The sequence below is a fragment of the Myodes glareolus genome, chromosome 6 (assembly GCF_982192425.1).
Source record: "Myodes glareolus chromosome 6, mMyoGla1.1, whole genome shotgun sequence".
NCBI classification, from domain to species: Eukaryota; Metazoa; Chordata; class Mammalia; order Rodentia; family Cricetidae; genus Myodes; species Myodes glareolus.
In genome coordinates this window covers 25,666,741-25,686,197 of record NC_142031.1, presented here as the reverse complement: position 1 = coordinate 25,686,197, position 19,457 = coordinate 25,666,741, and the positions used below count along the sequence as shown (strand labels likewise).

Here is a 19,457-nt window from a genome sequence, read left to right as displayed (position 1 = left end):
ATGCTCAGAGCAGCTTCAAGCACAGGAAAATAAGCTGTTTACTCAGGTAAGCAAGGAGTCATAGAAAATTCAGGGTCTGAGGGTCCGCAGTCCCCAACAGGTAGAAGCAGGAAAATCAGATTTTCGGGGCCAGCCTAGACTACATAGCAAGTTCAAGGCCATATTGGACTACATGAGTCCTTGTCTATAAACCAAGGAATAGTCCCCCTTTGGAGCCTTTTCTAGCATTGTCTTCTCCAGAAATAATTACAATTCTGCAGTGCATCTTGGGTACCATTCCTTCTTCCCTGAGACATTATGTCCTAGGTGCTGTTTAGTTCTTTGGGATGCTATATCCTAGGTACCTGTTTTGGTACCTAGGTGTGCTATATCCCAGATACAAGTTCAGTCCCCTGTGTGGTTTTATTTCTGGAGTTTAACACTTGTTATTTCTTCCACTCTGGGTTCTCTAAGAACTGAACCTGAGGACGAATTACTTAAACTTTGATCCATGACAGTGAGTGCACGCCCGACAAGTGTCCAGCTATTTCCTCCAGCTCCCTGGACCTTTCTGGGTCCTGAATTCTCCTTTGTTGCCCCATTGCTTCCTTGTGCAAACCACAGCAGTTTGGGGGGCTTCATTCCCCTGTGATTAAGTGTTCTGATCTCTCTGTAGGTGTCAGCTCTGTCCAGTGCTGGAGGAACTGAGAACCTTATCCTCCTAGAACAAGAGAAACACCGACCACATGAGGTGGGCTCTGTGCAGTGGGCAGGCAGCACCTTTGGACCCATGCAGAAGAGCCGGCTGGGAGAACATGAATTTGAAGCCCTCATGAGGATGCTGGACAACTTAGTGAGTGTCTTGGTGCTGTCCTTCAGACCACTCCGTGGAGGCTGAGCCCCCAGAACCTGACAGCTCAAAACACTAGGACATACAAGAACTGCCTCTGTCATGGTTTGGTTGGTGAAAGCCTCCGAGTTTCTTCATTTGAACAATAGTTTTTTTTTCAGTACTCGCCTTTCTTCTCTGTGCTAAGCACTGAGACATCCTCATGTCTGTCTGCGTTCTGCATGGGAGACAGCAGGTCAGCCAAGCCAGTGCGTCTCCTCACCGCCACAGGCCGTCACCACCGTCATTTCCATTACCCTCGCCTCTGCTGGAGTTGGTGCAGCTCCATCCCTACTGTCACAGCTCTAGTGCTGAAAGCCCACCACACGACCAGCTTCCTTATTCCAGGCAGTAGCTTTACTGTACTTTGTTGCAGTGAATGAATGAACCATTTTCATAAGGAATTAGATGGGATGCTTCATTAAAGGGTTCAAACGGACAGCATCCCCCTTGCAGGAGCTAATGACTGAGCTGATGATATGGAAAATCAGAGGAAACACTTCAGGCACGAGAGGGAGGGGTCAGTGGAGAGTTGGGACTGTTGAGAGGGGTGAGGAATGAAAGCCATCTGTCCATCAGAATATTCCTGTTCAGCTCACCTTCCTCACCCTCAAGGCCGCTTGACTTTATCATGTCAAGGTCATTGCAATAATGAATCCTTTCCCTCCCATGATCCCTCCACGTCCTTTTGCTAGGCTGACCTGAGGGAGCCTTTATAACGATGAAGTGTGCCTTTGGTGATGGAATTCCTGGCAACATCTATGTGCTGAATCATTGCCCCTAGAGGAAGCACCAGGACTTTGTGAGTGGCTTCCTACAGGAATCCTTTAGAAGCTTTGAGAAGCAGAAGATTCCATTTGAAGTTTCAGAGAAGAGAGAAGGAGGGTACTAGGGCAGTCAGATTTCCCTGTGGATGTTAAAGAAAGGTGCTTTGAGTGACCGAGAAACTTCAACCCGCTCTGTACAATGATCAAGCTGGGGCTTGTTCCTACCGTTCAAGGGAAATTTACTATCATAATTATTTTGACATTATTTTAAGTTAATATTTAAGATTAGCATACAAAGTAATGAGTTTCAACATGGCATCTACCTACATATGTATCATCTTACACTGCTCTCATTTCTCCCACCTGGCTACCGTCCCCACCCATTATCCCCGTTATTCCTCTTCCTTCCCTCAGCTCCCACTTCTGCTTTCCTGTGACATATATACACAACTCTCTGCACCTCGCTCCCTTAAGACCTCCTTATCACTCATGATCCCCTTTCCAGTTCTATGACCTGCAAACACACACCTACACACAAGAACACATGCACATACATATAATTTTAAATATAAGTTATTTTATCTTCATTTTAGCTACTTTGGAAACATTGGATACTGAGGGTATAACTTGTTATAGAGTGAGTGTCTGGTTTGGCATGACAAAATTAGACCCAGCACTGCAAAATTATACAGTATTATTATTATTATTATTATTACACTAGTAGAAAGCAATACTACTTAAAAAATCAGCAAAATGAAGAGGATTTAAGCAGGACTCATCGTTTTGTTAATTTTTTTGTATGCTAGAGATCAAACGCAGGCTGTCACGTGTGTCAAGCCAGCGCTCTACCGTGGAGCTACACCCCCAGCCCTTTTGTCCACGCTTTATCTTGAAGCAGAGCATCACTACATTACCTAACTGGTCTTGAGCTTGCTCTGTGGTCCAGGCAGGCCTTGAACTTGTCGTGCCCCTGCCTCAGCTTCCTGAGCAACTGGAATGAAAAGCCTGAATGACCAGGCCCATCTCAATTTAAAATCCCTGTGACCTTAGCCTGGCTTCTCGGGTGTCTGGTGGGCATTTGGGTGTGGACCTCTCACCTCTACAACACCTGGTTCTGGTTCTGTCCTCTCAGGGCTACAGAACAGGCTACACATATCGCCACCCCTTTGTCCAAGAGAAAACCAAACACAAAAGTGAAGTGGAGATCCCAGCCACAGTCACTGCCTTTGTGTTTGAAGAGGACGGTGCCCCAGTCCCTGCCCTGCGCCAGCATGCCCAGAAGCAGCAGAAGGAGAAGACCCGTTGGCTTAACACGCCCAACACCTACCTGCGGGTGAATGTGGCTGACGAGGTGCAGAGGAATATGGGCAGTCCCCGGCCCAAGACCACGGTGAGAGGAGAGGTCAGGCTGGTCTGGGTGGGATGAGTTGGATTTGAAGGGAAGCAAGTTGTGTAATTTTCTTCCTGGTTCGTGTAGGCTGTGCTCAGGCCCTAGACCCCTTAACACAACTTTCTTGCATCCCTGTATTGAGATTTTGGGTGTGAGGGGCAGATTTCTCCAGAGGGCAACAGGACTGGGCTACTTCCATAAGCACAGATTCAAGAGAAACTAGGTTTTGTGTTTCACCCCACAACCATTTGGGAAACTCCCAGGCAAGGTACCCAACACTGGGCCTGGGGTTTGACACAAAACAGGAGGAAGAGAAGTTGAGCCCTTTTCCCTCACTTCCACAGACCTCTACTTGATTTTTTCCTGTTTTTTATGGGTAAATGTGCTTTTTTTTTTTTTTGCATGCACATGGGTGCACATGTATGTGGCTCAAGGTTGATGTCTGGAATTAGTCTCTGTAACTCTTCTATATTATTCATTGAGATAGCCCTAGAGCTTGATGCTACAGTTAAACTTACTTGCTCTAGGAATCTCCCGTCTCTGCCTCTCACAGCTGCAGTTATGGGTGGACCCCGATTCCCACCCCTGAGGATGCAAATGCAGGCCCTTATGCTTTACCCACTGGGCAGTCCCTCCAGTTCCACTGTGTTTGATTTTTCATTAACAAAAAGTGGCCACAGCCAGTCAGCATAGTCTCCACCAGATACAAATTCAGCTACCTGGAACTGAAGCCCAGTGGTGGCCTGCCCAAGTTTCAGCTACTACTCTCTGAAGTTCGCTATGGCCCTCTGGCCTTCCTTGACATCTGGGTCATCTGTCACTCATCTTGGCTCTGACCCACAAAGAGAACAGCTCGGAGCAGCCTGCTGACCTTCCATGGTGGTGGGTGGGGCCCCCGCAGGCCTGTGGTCCGGCCTCCTTACTCCCGTGCCTTGTCTTGTCAGTGGATGAAAGCTGACGAGGTGGAGAAGTCCAGCAGTGGCATGCCCATACGGATCGAAAACCCAAACCAATTTGTGCCTCTCTACACTGACCCCCAAGAAGTGCTGGACATGAGGAACAAGGTGAGTCTGTTCTTCTCTCTTGCTTTTCTCAAGGGTTCTGGGGTCCTAGAAGCACAAGCCAAGTTTCTAGGTTGGGGGAACTCACCAGTACCCCTGATATGACACTGTATGAGCTACATCCTGGGCTCGGTGCTTTGTGTTGGACTTACAAGGTCCTGTGGTCCTTGTAACCCATTTATGAAGCAGGGCACTTGCTTTACACAGTAGGTAGGTCTGAAAGACTTGTCCACAGAGTGGCCTTTTATGAGTTCAGTTTATGAGTTTAGTGGCTTGGGACCAGGTATAGAGTCAGCTCTCAGGATGGGCAGATTGTATTAGAGCAAAGAGGACAGGCTACTGACCATAGAGTACCTTGTCAGACCTGTCCCAGGCCTCACTATTTACAGGAGTGCCCATCCATGCTCTGACCCCTTCCTCTCCCTTTCCACACAGATTCGAGAACAAAACCGACAGGACATAAAGTCTGCAGGGCCCCAGTCCCAACTCTTGGCCAGCGTCATCGCCGAGAAGAGCCGGAGCCCGGTACAGCAGACGCCACCCCCAACTGAGGGGGAAGCATATCTGCCTCCTGGGGCTGGGCAGTGGGACCCCTGAGTCCTCAGGCCCACTCACTCCGTGATCTTAGGTGCCGGGCTCTTGCTTCATAGTGAAGGGCCACTACACGGGTGGCTGTGAGATCTGGGAGGACAATGTTGGCTCACTCCTGGGTGCAGGGGATAGGGAGCAGCCCATCTGCTCATGGGAAGGCCGCTGGCCGGCCCCACACCTCCCGCCAATGGACTTCATGAGGTCCTCTCTGTGTCCTGCTGAGTTCTGGTGGACTCTGTTTCTGATCTCAGGATTTGATGTCATCTGACCAGAGCTTCAGGGCACAGTGAGAGAGGTGTGGACAGGACTGTTGTGCCTGTGGGGTGGGAAGGATAAGGAGTGTCCATACAAACCTAGTTAGAGTTAGAAAGCATGAAGTCGCTGTTTCTGTGTTTGAGATGGGATGGCATCTTGTCTAAGGCTTGGCAGCAGAGTGGCATTGCAATTCTGCCTTGTGCAGGTGGCATCATGGCTGTCTTTGGCTCTTGCAAAACAGTAGCAAGTGGGAAGTGCCAGGGCCCATTTCTCTCTGTAGAGCATGTTAATGTGATGTGGTTGCAGATCAGGCAGCAGCAAGTTATGCATTCACACCTGCTTCCCAACCCTCCCAACTCAGCCAAGTGGTGAACTCTGAAATCACCAAAGGGTCAAGGTTAGAAATGGCCTGTGATCCCAGAGGGGTGGAAGACCAGCACAGAGCAGGATTGTTCTAAAGCAGCTCTGCTTTTCTCAGCAAGAACTCTCATTAGAGTCTGCCCCTCTCCTTGGCATCTGTCTTAGACTCACTGTTGACTCTGAGACTCATTGTCTGCCTTGTGAGTGAAGCCTATAGCTGTGACTGCTCTGGCTCAGCTCCCCTGAGGCTTCACTCTGTGCTCCTCTTCCATGGAGAGCAAGCAATGCAATGCAATGGGCTGCAGAGAGGACACTGCAGGGAGAGGGCAGTGGGGTCTGTGGTTCAATCCTCCCCTTGAGCAAGAGGGACCAGATGATTCTTGGAACTTAAAAGTGTCTGGCTAGTCAGATCTCAAGTCAGGGACTGCACCGAGATGCAAAACAGAGGTTCTGCCAGTGCCCCTGCCAGGGCCTGCCGAGCAGGCAGCTGAAAGTCCTCGAGGAAGGATCTGGTCTCTTGGTCACTCTAACTCCAGGGCCCACTGCTTGGACTGGGAATGCTGCAGCCCCTGTGTCTTGTGTTTTCATGCTGTGTACTGTGGCTTGCACTGCTGTTGGGGGACAGAGAGGGGCAGCAGGGGTGGGGCCTGGCATGTTGCTTGCTCTAGCCAATGCTATGCTTGCTAGATTTTGTCTGACTGACTCTGGGCAATCAAATGTATGCACAGTCATGGCTTGGAAGTGTCCATAGATGGGATTGCAATAAAGATGTGTCTTCTGCTTGGGAGCATCTTTTGATTTCATTTCAAGGGCAAAGGGTAACCCCCTATATTCACCAGGACAGTTACAAAGTCTAAGTTGGGGAAGATATAGCAATGGGGAGAATGAGTGAACCCTATCCCAAGGCCCCCAAACTTGGTCCCAAGGAACTTCATGCCACTTCCCTAGCAAGACAGCTGACTGCCACCTGAGTGCGAGAGCAGCTCCAGCTTGGCCCCAGCACGGCGGGCAGAGAGCAACACACACTCTGGTTAACTTTCAGTCTACAGAGAGCCAGCTGATGTCCAAGGGCGACGCAGATACCAAAGACGAATCAGAGGAGACAGTGCCCAATCCCTTCAGCCAACTCACCGACCAGGAGCTGGAGGAGTACAAGAAGGAGGTGGAAAGGAAGAAACTAGAACAGGAGCAGGAAGGTAAACCTGTGCGAGCCTTGGCTGCAGGACCTGCCAGCCTAGAGAGGAGAGCTCAGACTCCTCAGTGTGGTCTCAGGTGCCAGTGAGGACCTTCTTGTCCCATCACCAAATAGCGCCATTAGCAGAATACAGCTAGATATGATCCACCATCTCACAGCGACAAGGACAGGCACCTTCGTGACTCCACTGACCCTGCTCCACTGAATGTGAAGGAGTTAGTACTTGTAAAGTTCTTAGAATTGTGCCTTTGATTAAGACAAAGGCCAGTAAACAACAGGCTGATGTTAGCTACAATGAGACAAGTGTGACAGTAGCCAGGATTCCATCAGCTGATGGCACTCTCCTTGCTTCAGAAGCTGGAGTCCAACCAGTACTTCTGTGTTGAAACTCCTGATGTTTTGACTTGCTGGGTCATGCTTTTGTTCCCATCTGGGCTAGCCTGAACCAAATCATCTGCCCCACAGGCTCTCCCTCAAATCCCTCTCTCACTAGAAGGCATTCTCTCACTCTCCCGCTCTGGGGAGCTGTTTCGCCTTCTTGCTTCAAGATCACCTGGGCCTGAAACCCACTTAAACTAAGGTGTAACTTCCCTGAGTGGGGGCCTCCACCACTGACTTCTTCTCACCCAGGATTAGACATCTTTTCACATACTACTTTTCCTCTTGCTTGGAGTTCAAATGTGCCATCTGGAAAAAGTAGAAAAAAAAATGTGCTCGGGACTGTTTGGAAGGAAGGTGTGAGTTAGCTGAGTTAGCTGGCAAGCTAGCTTTTGTGAACAACTCTGGGTGTTCCTAGGGAGAGCCAGTAGTTGTGGGGGCTCTGCTTCCGTCTGCAGATGTGTTCTGGGGCTGGCCCTTTTCAGCCACACCTGCAGAGTCGGATGCTGGACTGGCCCACGGCATTCTCCTGCCACCTTACTTCCTCACAGGAGCAGCCGTGTGCTAGACAAGATGAAGTATAACTCTGACAGCCCCCTTCTAGCCTCCCTGGGGACGGGCAGGGGTAAATCTGAGCTAAGGAGGGCCCAAACCTCTCCAGCCAGAAGTGACAAAGTAGAAAAGCACTGGGTTTCACACCCCCCACATGTCTCTCTGTGACTTCTGTGCTACCGTGGGTTTCTGTCGTTTTTCAGGGGAGAAGGACGCAGCCACGGAAGAGCCTGGATCACCTGTCAAATCCACACCTGCATCTCCAGGGCAGAGCCCGACGAAGGCCGGGACCAAGAGTTCAGCAGTTTCTCCTTCCAAGGCTTCGGAGGGTGAGTGGAACTGGCAGGCTTCAAAAGACACCTGTGAGGGGTGGTCGGGCACACACTGTGGAGAACTGTTGATCATTGGTAAGGGTTTTTAGGGCAGGGTGGCCTTGCTCCCACAGGAAATGCTTCCCCTCGGGCAGCTCTAAGCAATCTGGGCAAGATCCAGTTTGTCTTACTAGTGAGCTATGCTGATGCTACCAAAGCCCTTCTAGGCAGAGAGAAAAGACTGACCCACAGCCTGCCCCTCCCCCAGAAGGCTAGTTGTCCTATCTGGTCCTCGGGTGATGATGTGGTGAAGGATCTCTGTAAAATGAAAGCTCTGCTCTGTCAGGTCTGAGATGGGGCCCGAGATTCCGCATTTCTCGGGGCCACGACTTGATGGCGGCAGTGTCAGTCTTAAATGAGCATTCGGACCCCCTGGTGAACTTCGGTGGTTCTGTGGCCTGGAGCCCACCCTCAGCATTCGTCCAGAGCACTCGGAAATATGAAGCAGCTGAAAACAGTGTTATTAGAGAGACACAATTTTAGACAGTAGAATTCTAGGCCCAACCAAGCTGCTAATTTTAGTGGGTCGACCCACTCTGTGCCGTTTCCTTGCGTGTCCAATATTTTCCCATTACAGTTTTTTTCTGTCTAAAAGGAGTGTTGGTGACAGCATACTTTGAAGGAGTAAGGGAATAATTTGAACCTAGGACCTAACTGTGATTAAGGCATACTTGATAACAATGCTGTCGTGGTCCCTCACCCCCACCATGCTGCCCCACTGGGTGCCCTGAGAAACTCCACCAGAGAGGGCACCGTGCTATCCAGAGAATGGCCTCTGCTAGACTCCTGTGATCCCCTTCCTAAGTGACAGGTCACATATGTGATTCCGGTAGCACCTCCACCCTGAGCTTCCTCTCCCAGCCAACCACTGCCTTGCACACAGGCCCAGCCTTGTTGGAGAAAACCCATCTGCTTGAGGCCAGAGCCCCAAGTGGATGTCCCTCCCTCCTCTCTACTGGCTATATGTGTTCATTGTGTCTCATCGTGGTGTGTTGTCAACTTGTCCACAATGTCTTCCTTTCTCTTCCCACTTGTGCCTTCATCAAAGGACTTTCCTCCGAGTCTGAATACTTATCTCTGTAGTAAGTATAGAGAGGACACTTCCTAACTCACCTGGCACTCGCAACAGGGAGGGAGGAGCTTTTCACAGAAAAATCTGTTTCCCCCAAGGTTTTCTTGTTGTTGGTTCTCACAGTCCCACCTTTAGAAAGTCTCTTAGATGTAAAATTCATGACCAATTCTACCTGTGCTGTGTATGGACTAGGCTTCCTATAAGGGACTTGGATACACACACTCACACACACTCACACTCACACTCACACACACACACACAGAGAGAGAGAGAGAGAGAGAGAGAGAGAGAGAGAGAGAGAGAGAGAGAGAGAGGAGAGAGAAGAGAGGGGGGGAAGGGAACAAGTTCCATGAGTAATGGTCAACAGGAATTAATCCTTGACCCCACTGTAGAGGGCCCCACCTCTAAGGAGCCTCTTCTAGAATTTTGAGCAGAGCCTGGATTCTCTCAGGGTCTCAGATGCCTTGTAGATTTGTGCAGAGGACCTGACCAGTGTCTGTCTATTAGCATGTGTGCAGACTGCAGGAAGGAAATGCAGGGAGAGCCTGAGAAGGGCTCATGGCAGAAGGAGGACAAATCAAGAGATTCATCAGCTCCTGAGAGGGTTAGAAAACAGGAAGAGCATAGAACAGCCATCCATTGGGTACCACACTCACTGTGACAAGAGTTCTGGTTCTCTCTGGTCCAAATCTACCCACTTCATGGAATCCACTGCACTTGAGTTGTAGAATAATAAAAGTTATAGTTTTCTCTACAACTATAGCTATACTTGTAGAGTGACAAAAGTTACAGTTTTATGTCCCACAGACGACTCGGAGCCTTGCTACTGTACATAACATGGTGTAGATGTGAGCTGCAGTGTGGTGGGGCTGGGTGACCTGGACCAGCTCCTTGGAGCAGGCAGGATGGACTCTGGCACAGTAGCTGTGTCCCCACATGTGTCCCATCCATCAGATGAAGGGTAACTGTTTCCAGCCATCTGTCACTGTGCTCCAGGTCCTCTCCTGCTGCGTCTCCTAATGTCAGTCCTCATCTGTGTTCCGGAATCTGACTCTGTGCTGACTGCAGCCCCCATGGACTGCGCTGCAAGGAAATAACTCCTGTTTCATGCCTGATGTTCTCAGATTAATCCATTATTTCAAATAAACCACTCAAAACACTTCAAAGGGCTGGGGAAACAGCACAATGGATATAAGTGCTTGCTGCATAGCCATGTAAAACACAACCAGGCATGGCATTCCCTGGAATTCCAGAAGTCAAGAGGCAAAGGTAGGAAAGCCCCAGGATAAACTGACTAGTTGCTCTAGTCAATTGATGAGCTCTGGATTCAATTGAGAGACCCTGACTCAATAAATAAAATGAAGATCCATCAAAGAAGACAGCTGACATCAGCTGTAGGCCTCCAAGAGGGAGTGAGTGTGTGTTAGGAGAAAATGAGCAATTTTACAATGTGCTCACATAAATCCATTTTTATTAAGGATTGTGGTCTTTGATTTGTGAGAACTTACTAGTCCTTGATGTTGTCAGCCTCTGAGACTTGGGCAGGTTAATTCTGTAGCATCAGATCACTATGCAATCATGGTCCACAGTGAGCTAGTTCTTCTGTGCATTGACTGGGCTTAGCTCAATGGCTCTTCAGTCCTGTGTGACATCAGCCAAGACTGCACATAATCAGCTATGAGCATGAGTAGGCCAGGACTTCCAAGACAGTGTGCACACATGTCTGGTGCTTTGGTAGGTAATGAAAGAAGCAGGGCTCAGTGGGGGACACTGGGGTGACTGAATTAGGTCTCTGTCTCTGTGTCTCACTCTCGCTCTTCCTATCCTCCACATTTTCCATTGATGTCATTTGACTTTAACCACGGTGGCCTATGTCTCCCAAGGCTGTCAGGCAGAAGTTTCTAGACCCTCTTAGGTCTCTGGCTGAGCCCACCTCTGCAACACTTCCCTGCATTCTGATTGCTACAAGAGCTGTGGAGCCAACAGGGGCTGCATGAGTCTGTCAATACCAAGAGGCTCTGCACATTAGGATGTGAGCTATCACACATGCCAACAGGATATCTAGTCCTTGGAGGAACTTTGACTCTTAGCCAAGGTGAGCTAGCGAAAGGAGCATATTCTGAACCCAAGTGTCCCATTGTGCAGTCAATGGTCCTTTTATGTCACAATGGCCTGATGACTAGATAAAAACAGGGATTTAGAGAGGTGGGGATGTGGCTCAGTGGTAGAGTACTTACCTGACATGTGTGAGACACACACACACATGACACACACACACACACACACACACACACACACACACACACACACTGTACCTACCGTCTGCTCCAGGGCCAAACATGGAGACATACTGCATTTGCACAGCTGAGTCTGGATCATTCTTTCAGACACTGATGCTCTGGAATTTAAATGAGGGCAGAAACTGCCGGCCAGTCTCCTGCTCACAGAGCCTCGCAAGGCTGTTCTGTTTGCTTGCCCTCTGCTCCCTGCTCTGCAGTGTGAGTGCCTCATGGACCAGCATGGTACTCTGGCGCTGTGTCAGCACTGATCATGAGTGATACTCTTCCCGACCTTTAATGAGCCTTTCTTCGGTTTCTGCATGCAATGGTGAAGAACATATAAACCATGCATGGCAGTCACCAGTCCTGCATGCTCTGAGATATTGGCCAGTCTGGTTGACATTAAGTTTAGAAGCAAGCACCTTCCCAAACCCACTTCAGGCCATCCCCTTATCTCCCTTGTTGTTGCTGTCTAAGTGACAGGCCAGGCCAAAAGTCATGTGTCTGACCCAGGCTGGAAAGACAAGCATGTTCCTGAAGAGGCCAGGTATCCTCTATGGACCCTGCATCTGGCCTCACACAGAGAAAGGCTCAGTCATGCTGCTGATGATGTGGAGATGTCTGCACGGAAGTAAGAGAGAGTTTGTGTTCTGACAGCACGTGGCAGTGTAAATGAGTACCCGACATTGGGGTTAGAGGAAGATCAAGCATTCAAACAAATCTATTGTATAAGGTTAAGTCTGGGGGCACAGAGAGGAGAGAAGGGCCTTCCCCAGATAGTAGAACCTGGGTGACAGGGATGGGTCAAGGGACTGAGGGTGAAGAAGACCAAGTCAAAGGAAGAGAGAAAACAAGAGGGAAGAGAGAGAACCATGTGCCAACAGATGTATGGCACTGAGGCGCACTGCCGGGTCCAGCCCTGGGAACACACAAGGAGGTGAGGGGACTAGAGCTTGGGCTACAGGAGTCAGGGCTATGGATGTTGACAGACTCCAGTCTGGAAAGTGGAGCGAATGGACAGCAGCCGCCAGTCTCCAGTACGAAAAGGGAACCCACGCTCAGGCGGGTCTGGAAAGAACTTTGGCATGATGGATTGAGAAGGAACAAAAGGCCTCACTGTAAGATCTTGCCAGGTTGTTGAGCCACCCTGTTCTGACTGCCCCAAGCTCACCCCATCCACAGGCTGTAGTCACAAGACACTCTGCAGCGTGGACTCTACTTCTGCAGCCCGGTGTCGCCTTCCCTGTTGTTTACATTCCCATAGAGCAGAGCATGTGCCAGTTCTTCTGATGGTGATGCTCACACTTAGAGGTACCCAGGATCCCACCACACATACACACACACACACACACACACACACACACACACGCACGCGCGCACATATATACACAATCTACACCACACTCAAATGCTCACCTCTCACACACCTCCCAGCTATGCTCAGCAGACACAGTACATCTGTACACACACCAACAGGCCTCTCAAGCCATGGATGGGAAACATGTGAAGGCAGAAGCCAGGACCTGATCCCACACTGTGCACCTCACCCGTTCTGAGCTGTGAAATGGGGAGGAGGGAGCCAGACAGTCTCTAAGTCACCTTCTACATTTCAGGGTCCGCAGCATTATAGTTCCCCTCCTTCCTCTTTACACAGAGGTTTCAAAACCTACATAGTTGGGGAGAAGAGACAGCATGAGACCTTAGTACCTGGGGCTAAGCATGCTGCCTTTGAGTTTGGAGCCTAGTGATCCTGAGCCCTGGAAGCCACTAGAATGAAAGGACCCCTTTGAACTGTTGAGTGTATTGTGGAAATGCTGGATCCTTCCTGTTTCTCCTCTCTGCCCCCCGGGAAGACACCGGTTCCCTATGTTCCCTGCTGCTGTGAAGGTATGAAGACCTGTGATCATTAAATTTTGATTGGTACAGCTGGGCTGCTTATCACAATGCTTGCACTGAGACAACCAGGACATGCAGCCCACAGCTTCTCTCCTCCCTTGGGTGTGCCGCCTCATTCTCATTCAATGCCTGAATTAAATACTCTGAATTAAGTGCTTGTTCAGAAACCAACATGTGTTTCCATATGTAGACAAAAACCCAGAGTATCACCTGCCCAGGCTGTGTTCCCTGAGGCAGGTGGTATGAGGTGAGAATGACATCCCTCCTCTGTTCCAGGACCCTTACTCCCACCCCATGCCAGCCTGCCCACCCTTGACTCCAGACCTCCCCTAGAAGTGATTCTCTTGACCCATTGAACACTTGCCTTCATGAAATCTTACAGGCTGGATCTTCTGGTCTTTTCCTAGATGCCAAGAAGACAGAAGACAGTGAAGCCACCACGGAACCTGAGCCAACAAAACAGGAAGGGGTGGTGGTGAACGGGAAGGAGGAGGAGCCCAGTGCAGAGGAGGTCCTCAGCAAAGGACTGGGCCAGATGACCACCAATGCTGACACTGATGGTGACAGCTACAAGGACAAAACCGAGTCAGTTACGAGTGGCCCCTTGTCCCCAGAGGGCTCGCCCTCCAAATCACCCTCCAAAAAGAAAAAGAAATTCCGAACCCCCTCCTTCCTGAAGAAGAGCAAGAAGAAGGAGAAGGTGGAATCTTGATCTGTGGCTCCCGCTGCATCCCTGCCCTCCTTCCCTGCCCTTCTTCCAACTCTGCCCCTGGAGCACAGGGCCAACAAGGGACAGAGAAGGACCTGGGATCACACTCAGAGGGGAGCTTAGAGCCAGCCTTCCCAGAGCAGCCAGGTGTCTTGCCCACAGTCACAGTTGGTTGGTGGCAGAGCCTGCCCTAAAGTTGAGCTTCCTAACTCCCATGGTCGTGTTCTGTCCTCCGTTTAACACTGCCTAGTCCTGGGCTGCCTTTGTCAGGACACCGCCTGCCAGCCTGAGCCCAGGGCAGGAAAGCCGAGCACCAGGCATGGTTACAAATGCTCGCAGGCCAAGGCTTCCTCTGAGTAACTCCATCTCTTCCCAGGACACCTGCCTCTCGTTGATGGAGCTGTCTCCACAGCAAGAGGCCATGCTTCTTCTCTTCTATGTTGGGTCCCTTCCCCCTGCTCAAAGTGACCAGGCAAACTGAACTGCTCCCTCTCCTCCCAACAGAAATTAATCTTTGACCTCCAGGCTGATGGCTTAGCTTGTACTTTTCCAAACACTAATCCTGAGCTTTTGACATGGAACCCATTAAGTGATGGGTGGAAGTACCCTAAGAACCCTAAGACAGATAGAAGGCAAGCCAAGTCAGCTTAACGAGTGGACAGAGAGCCATCAATCTCAGAGCTAGGATCCTGGCCTGTCTATATTGTGCATCTCACGGGCTGCAAAATTAAACCCAACTGTAACATAAGAAAAAGTCTCATAGCAGAGCAGGAATTCAAGGACATCTAAATCTTGTGCTGGCATTGAGCTATTTGAGAAAGGACAAAAGCCGTTTTGGCTTTGCGTGATATGCAGGGCTGCACCTGGCAGTCAGGTGTCCATTGGCCTTCCCACATGCCCAAGAGCCCTTGCCCATAGACCAGAGCATCTTACTCTTGGCATCTTGACCTTGGTTCTTTGGGTCCCAACTCTGAGTCACAGAAGGTGCAGCAGAGGACAGTCAGAAATGAGTCTGTCTGGGTTAATTCTCTCACTGACTCTCAGAGACACGCCTGGCGTTCCCAACCCATCACTCTCTCGCATCCCAGACTTGGTGATAGGCACAGCTGTTATGTTAAAAGCCAACACTGGTTTTCCATATCCTCCCAAGGAGTCCTGTTGGCTAACGAGCACTTCCGACTCTAAGACAATCCATCTTCCTTAAAGCACAGCATCTTCAACGAGCATTTCTCCTTTTTGTCCTGATTACTGTAAAGGTATTTTTGAAATCCCTTGACTCCTCATTTTTCACTTTGCACACTAGCTGTCTACAGACACCATACAGACTTTACCCTCTGTCACCCCGATTCCTCCCTTTTTCTGATAAGGAAACTGAGCCCCTTCAGGGATAACTGACTTGCTGAGCAAGACCTGAAGGCTGGGTTTGAACACAGGTCAGTCTGAGCCGAGTGCTGGCTCTTCCAAGCTGTGGTGAGTGGACAGTGGCATTGACCCTTTAGCCATTTCTGCAACGTCTTGGCTGTGTGGTTTTAGCACTTGTGATGATGTTAAACCACCTGTTGTCCCCCTGCGTGATGCAGTCAGCTCCTGGTGACCAGGGATAGTGGTAAGATCTATGAACCCTATGGCTGCAGCAGGAAAACCCACCACACTTGACTGTCGTCTCTTGAGCAGATCTGAGAACCTAGTTCAGAACTGTGGTTGTTGCCCAGGTCCTGTGTTTGCTCTGCTTTCTGGCTGGGTCAAGTCTAATGATAGACAACCCAGTGCCCCTGCGTGAATGCTCAGAAGCTTCTATCTTCCTATAGGAGCTGCCTTCTTAGAAATAATTTTCCACATTTATTCATTCATTTTCTCTTTAGTCATTAACCATCCACTCATGTGAGACATTTTTAAAAAAAAGATGAGAGGCATCAACCCCACAGAGGTGGCATTTGTGTGAGCTGGTGCTCAGGATGACGTCTGTTATTTCTGCCCGACCTGCTCCCTCTCTTATCTTTATGACAGTGAGGTTTGCTAAGGTTAAAATGTCAGAGCTTTGCTGTAGTGCCATCATCGGAGTCAAAGTCATGGTTTAGCTCATACTCGCCCATCTGTTTATTCCTTGTACATTCAGAAAACACGCATCTATGAGCATCTGAGACATGTAGACAGGTTACAGAGCAGGCAGGGTAAGCAGTGAGCCAGGACAGCAGTGACTGACCATCTGATCTTCCCGGTGATGGGCGCAGGGAAGCCTTCTGGAAAATTGGTGGCTGAACTAGTTTTAAAATGAGAGGAATTTTGGGGGGGGTAAGTCAGCAGAGGTGGACAGATGTGGGAGCATGGGATTCCACATGCTGTCTTTCTGGGCCTCATGGTATTGTCAGGGTGTTACGTGAAAGGTGACAGAAGTGGTTACATCCCAGGTGGGCAAGGCTGGATCATAGGAAGACTTGTAGACAGTGTGGGAGATCTGGATTTTACCATGTCCTGGACTGAGGACTGTTAATTAGGGTAGAATCGTCAATAGAACTGCACCGTAGAGTCCCTTTGCTGGTTGCGTGGAGAGTGTGTGTGAGGCTGCTGGCTGACCCCATGTTGTGTTCTCCCCAACTGCTGCACTGAGTTTCTAGCTCAGAGTTCCTTTCATGGAATTCCTGGGGCAAAAACCCCTGACGTCTTTAGCAAGCTAATAATGCTGGGTTCACAGCCTCGAGCCCTATTTTGCTTTGGGGTGAGCTCGTGGGAGTATAAAGACATTTTGTCGATTTCCTTCTTCCCTTGTACATAAAGGATGTGACATGCACAGCTCTGAGACTGTAGGAACAGCTGTGCAGGCCAGACAGGGCATTTCCCTGGCTCTGTGTAAGGGTCAAGGTTCACTGATGAGAAGGGGTGTTTGTAAGCTCAGAGCTTACCGGGCATAGGCTGTTTCTCACTGCGCCACTAGAATTGCTTGCTCCTGAGAGGAGTGTTGGTGCTACCGTGTGACCAGCTGATGAGAAAAACAAAGCGACTTCTTGACCTGTTTCCATGTACAGGTGCACAGGCCTAGCACAGAGAGAGGCGACCCTGGCCCCTGTGATGTCACACACTGGGAGCGATTGTGATCTGTGAGGGCTCCCCATTCTGTGTGGCCATCCCCCAAACTGGGGCGGGAGGGAGACCTGCCCAGAGATGCTCTGGCTCCAGCCTGCATCTGGGCTCCTATCAGCTGACCCAAGGTCTGGTCCCTCTTGAGCCGTGGCAAGGGTCAGCTGCTACTTGGTAATGAGTGTGAAGTCCTTGCTCTGTGGACAGAGGATGTGAGGGACGTGGATGAGGACCACAAGTCTCTCACAAACCCTTTGTAAGGCACTGCTCTGAGCCCTCAATCATGGAGACCATACCTGAACCTAGCCCCTATGGGATGACAACATGGAAGATGCAGGCATCTGGCCTTGTGATAACAGGGCCACAGCTCCTGTCGGTGTGAGCAGAAAATGCTTTCATGGCTCTGAGAGAACCATTCACCCCTGAGTATCCAAGTTAGACCTCTGTTTGCTTAGGGACAGGGCATGACCCTGTGGAGGCCACTGTGCCAGGCCTTTTCATAAGTGTTAGTTTTATGTCTTAATTCTAGGCCAAAGGTAATGAGTTCTTGACAGCTGAATGGGACTATTGATACACTCACCCCTTGCTCACTTTACACATGTGGTCCCACAGATACCCCAGCTCTTGGCATAGTTACCATCCACTGTGGCCAAAGAGGGCCTAAGGCTTCTTACATTTCTTGCCACTAAGACCAATTAAACTCTCTATGATCCCCCTCCCCCACCCATATAATTCAGAAACTGTGAGAACTGAGTGAAATGCTAGATATCTGTCCTCTACGCCCATGGACAGGACAGGGCACCTCACAGCTTCTAGGACATGTAATCGGACATCATGCCTGAGCCATGAGTGGTCTGAAACATGTGATTTCATAGAGAACAAAGGGTCCAGAGGCAACTGAAGTTCTTGAGCACACCCATTTGTTTTCCATGTGCTCATCCTCTTCCTCCAAGGTAGAGAGGCAGCCGCAGTGACTGTGTCTGCCTGTGACTGTGTCCCAGGACCTTGTCCAACCAGGATGCGGTGCTCTTCTGTCAGAAATGAGGCCACATAGAGAGCTCTGTTCCCAAGGCTATTGACTCCCTTCTGCTCCTCCCTGGACAGCCACCTTGTCCAGAGGTCTGTGAGGATTTCCTTCAGCGGACAAAGCACCTTCCTTGTCTCTGCCCTGACAGTTAGCACGACTCAGTACCGGATGTCCCTAGAAAGCATGGAAGTCTTGTCCTACCTCTTTCACATATGGATGACATGAGGATTTGCCAAATTGGCTTTTGTAGCAGTTGTCTTCAGGATTCTCCCACAAGCTGAGTCATCCTCTTGAAGACTTGGGGCTAGTAATAAAGGGGGTTCATGATGCTGGGGGGGGGCTCAGATGCATGATAAGGCAGAATCTTCCATGGGCCCTCAGCTCCTTCCTCACCCTCTCTGTCCAAAGAACCTGGGTGAGGCTGGACCCTGAGGATACTTCCCTTGTCTCTTGGGCAGAGATGACATTACCAGAACTCAAGGAATGTTGAGAAGGACCTAAACTCTTCTTTCCTGAAAACCAACCTTTAACATGAATCAAAGTGGCAGCTGGACCTAAGCCAGGGGGTCCCACTTGGGAAACGTCACAGATCCTTCTATGATGACAATACATTTTGGGAAGCTCCAGGTCCCCATGTCAGTGCCATCTCGAGTCTGTGGGTCTTAGTGTTGGTGACTCATAGCACAAGATTGTCCTGTCTGTAAATTCCTTGAACTGCTAAAGGTCACGAGCCCAAGGGTTAAGCAAAGTGGGTGAAGCAGGCACCTAGCAGGACCCACGGGGTGCAGGGTCCCAGGAACCCAGGCCGGCCAGGGAGTGCAGTGTCTCGTGAGTGATGCTGTGGGTGGTGGTGGTGGTGGTGGTGAAGTGTCTGTTGGACAATCGTCACATGAGATTATGACTTGTTGTCTTCCCTTGTATATAGGCTGTCTGTGTTTGGCTTTTGCTAGTACTGTGAGGTGTTGAAGAGGGATTCCATGTAACACTCTGTGCTGTGACATGCTGCCCTCCCCCAAGATCACACATCATCCCCACAAACGGTTCTGCCTTTCTCTATGCTAACACATTGAGCCACTGATGTGCAGTTGGATGGTTAGGCTCTTGGGTTTTATTTTGCAATTTTATATATATAATATACATATATAATATATATTTATGGGTTGGTTTTATATGGTTTTCTGTTTGAATCTATGAGCAACAAAGCTTCCCTTTGATTTTCATGAGAACTTTCCAAAGGCCTTTTTCTGCTTTGGTATCTGACTGTGTTTGGGGTGGACTCTGCCCATGGGTTTCTCTGTGTGTGCTGTTATTTCACCTGCAGACCTTACCCTAGTAAACCAGATGTGCTTGACTTCCCAATGTGTGTGACCCATCTCTGTTGGTACTTGGGGCTCCTGGGAAGGTGGAAGTCAGAAAGGGAGCCCACGTATAGAAATGTGGACCACACAGGAAACTTTAGCCTTTTTCACATGTAGGAAGATGAACACGGTTTTGCTGAGTTCTGGTGAGAGAAAGTCAGGAAGCAGAGTCCTCTGCACAGAGATAGACTGGGTGGGGCCAGCATAGCTGCAGAGGCTGCATTGCAGCAGATAAGAGAGGCACAGCAGAGAA

At 49.8% G+C, this 19,457-nt stretch overlaps 1 protein-coding gene across 4 annotated transcripts in view; it reads left to right on the top strand.

Moving 5' to 3' along the window:
• Add2 (adducin 2) overlaps positions 1-19,205 on the top strand; it is a 96,536-nt gene extending 77,331 nt beyond the window's left edge. For all 4 annotated transcript variants that reach the window (XM_048416557.3, XM_048416556.3, XM_048416560.3 and 1 more), the window contains exons 10-16: positions 656-832; positions 2,768-3,025; positions 3,970-4,089; positions 4,522-4,611; positions 6,335-6,488; positions 7,621-7,746; positions 13,443-19,205. In XM_048416557.3, coding sequence (XP_048272514.2) covers positions 656-832; positions 2,768-3,025; positions 3,970-4,089; positions 4,522-4,611; positions 6,335-6,488; positions 7,621-7,746; positions 13,443-13,747 — 1,230 coding nt within the window. In that variant the 3' untranslated portion in view covers positions 13,748-19,205. The remainder of the gene's footprint in view (positions 1-655; positions 833-2,767; positions 3,026-3,969; positions 4,090-4,521; positions 4,612-6,334; positions 6,489-7,620; positions 7,747-13,442) is intronic.
• The last annotated feature ends 252 nt before the right edge of the window (positions 19,206-19,457 follow it).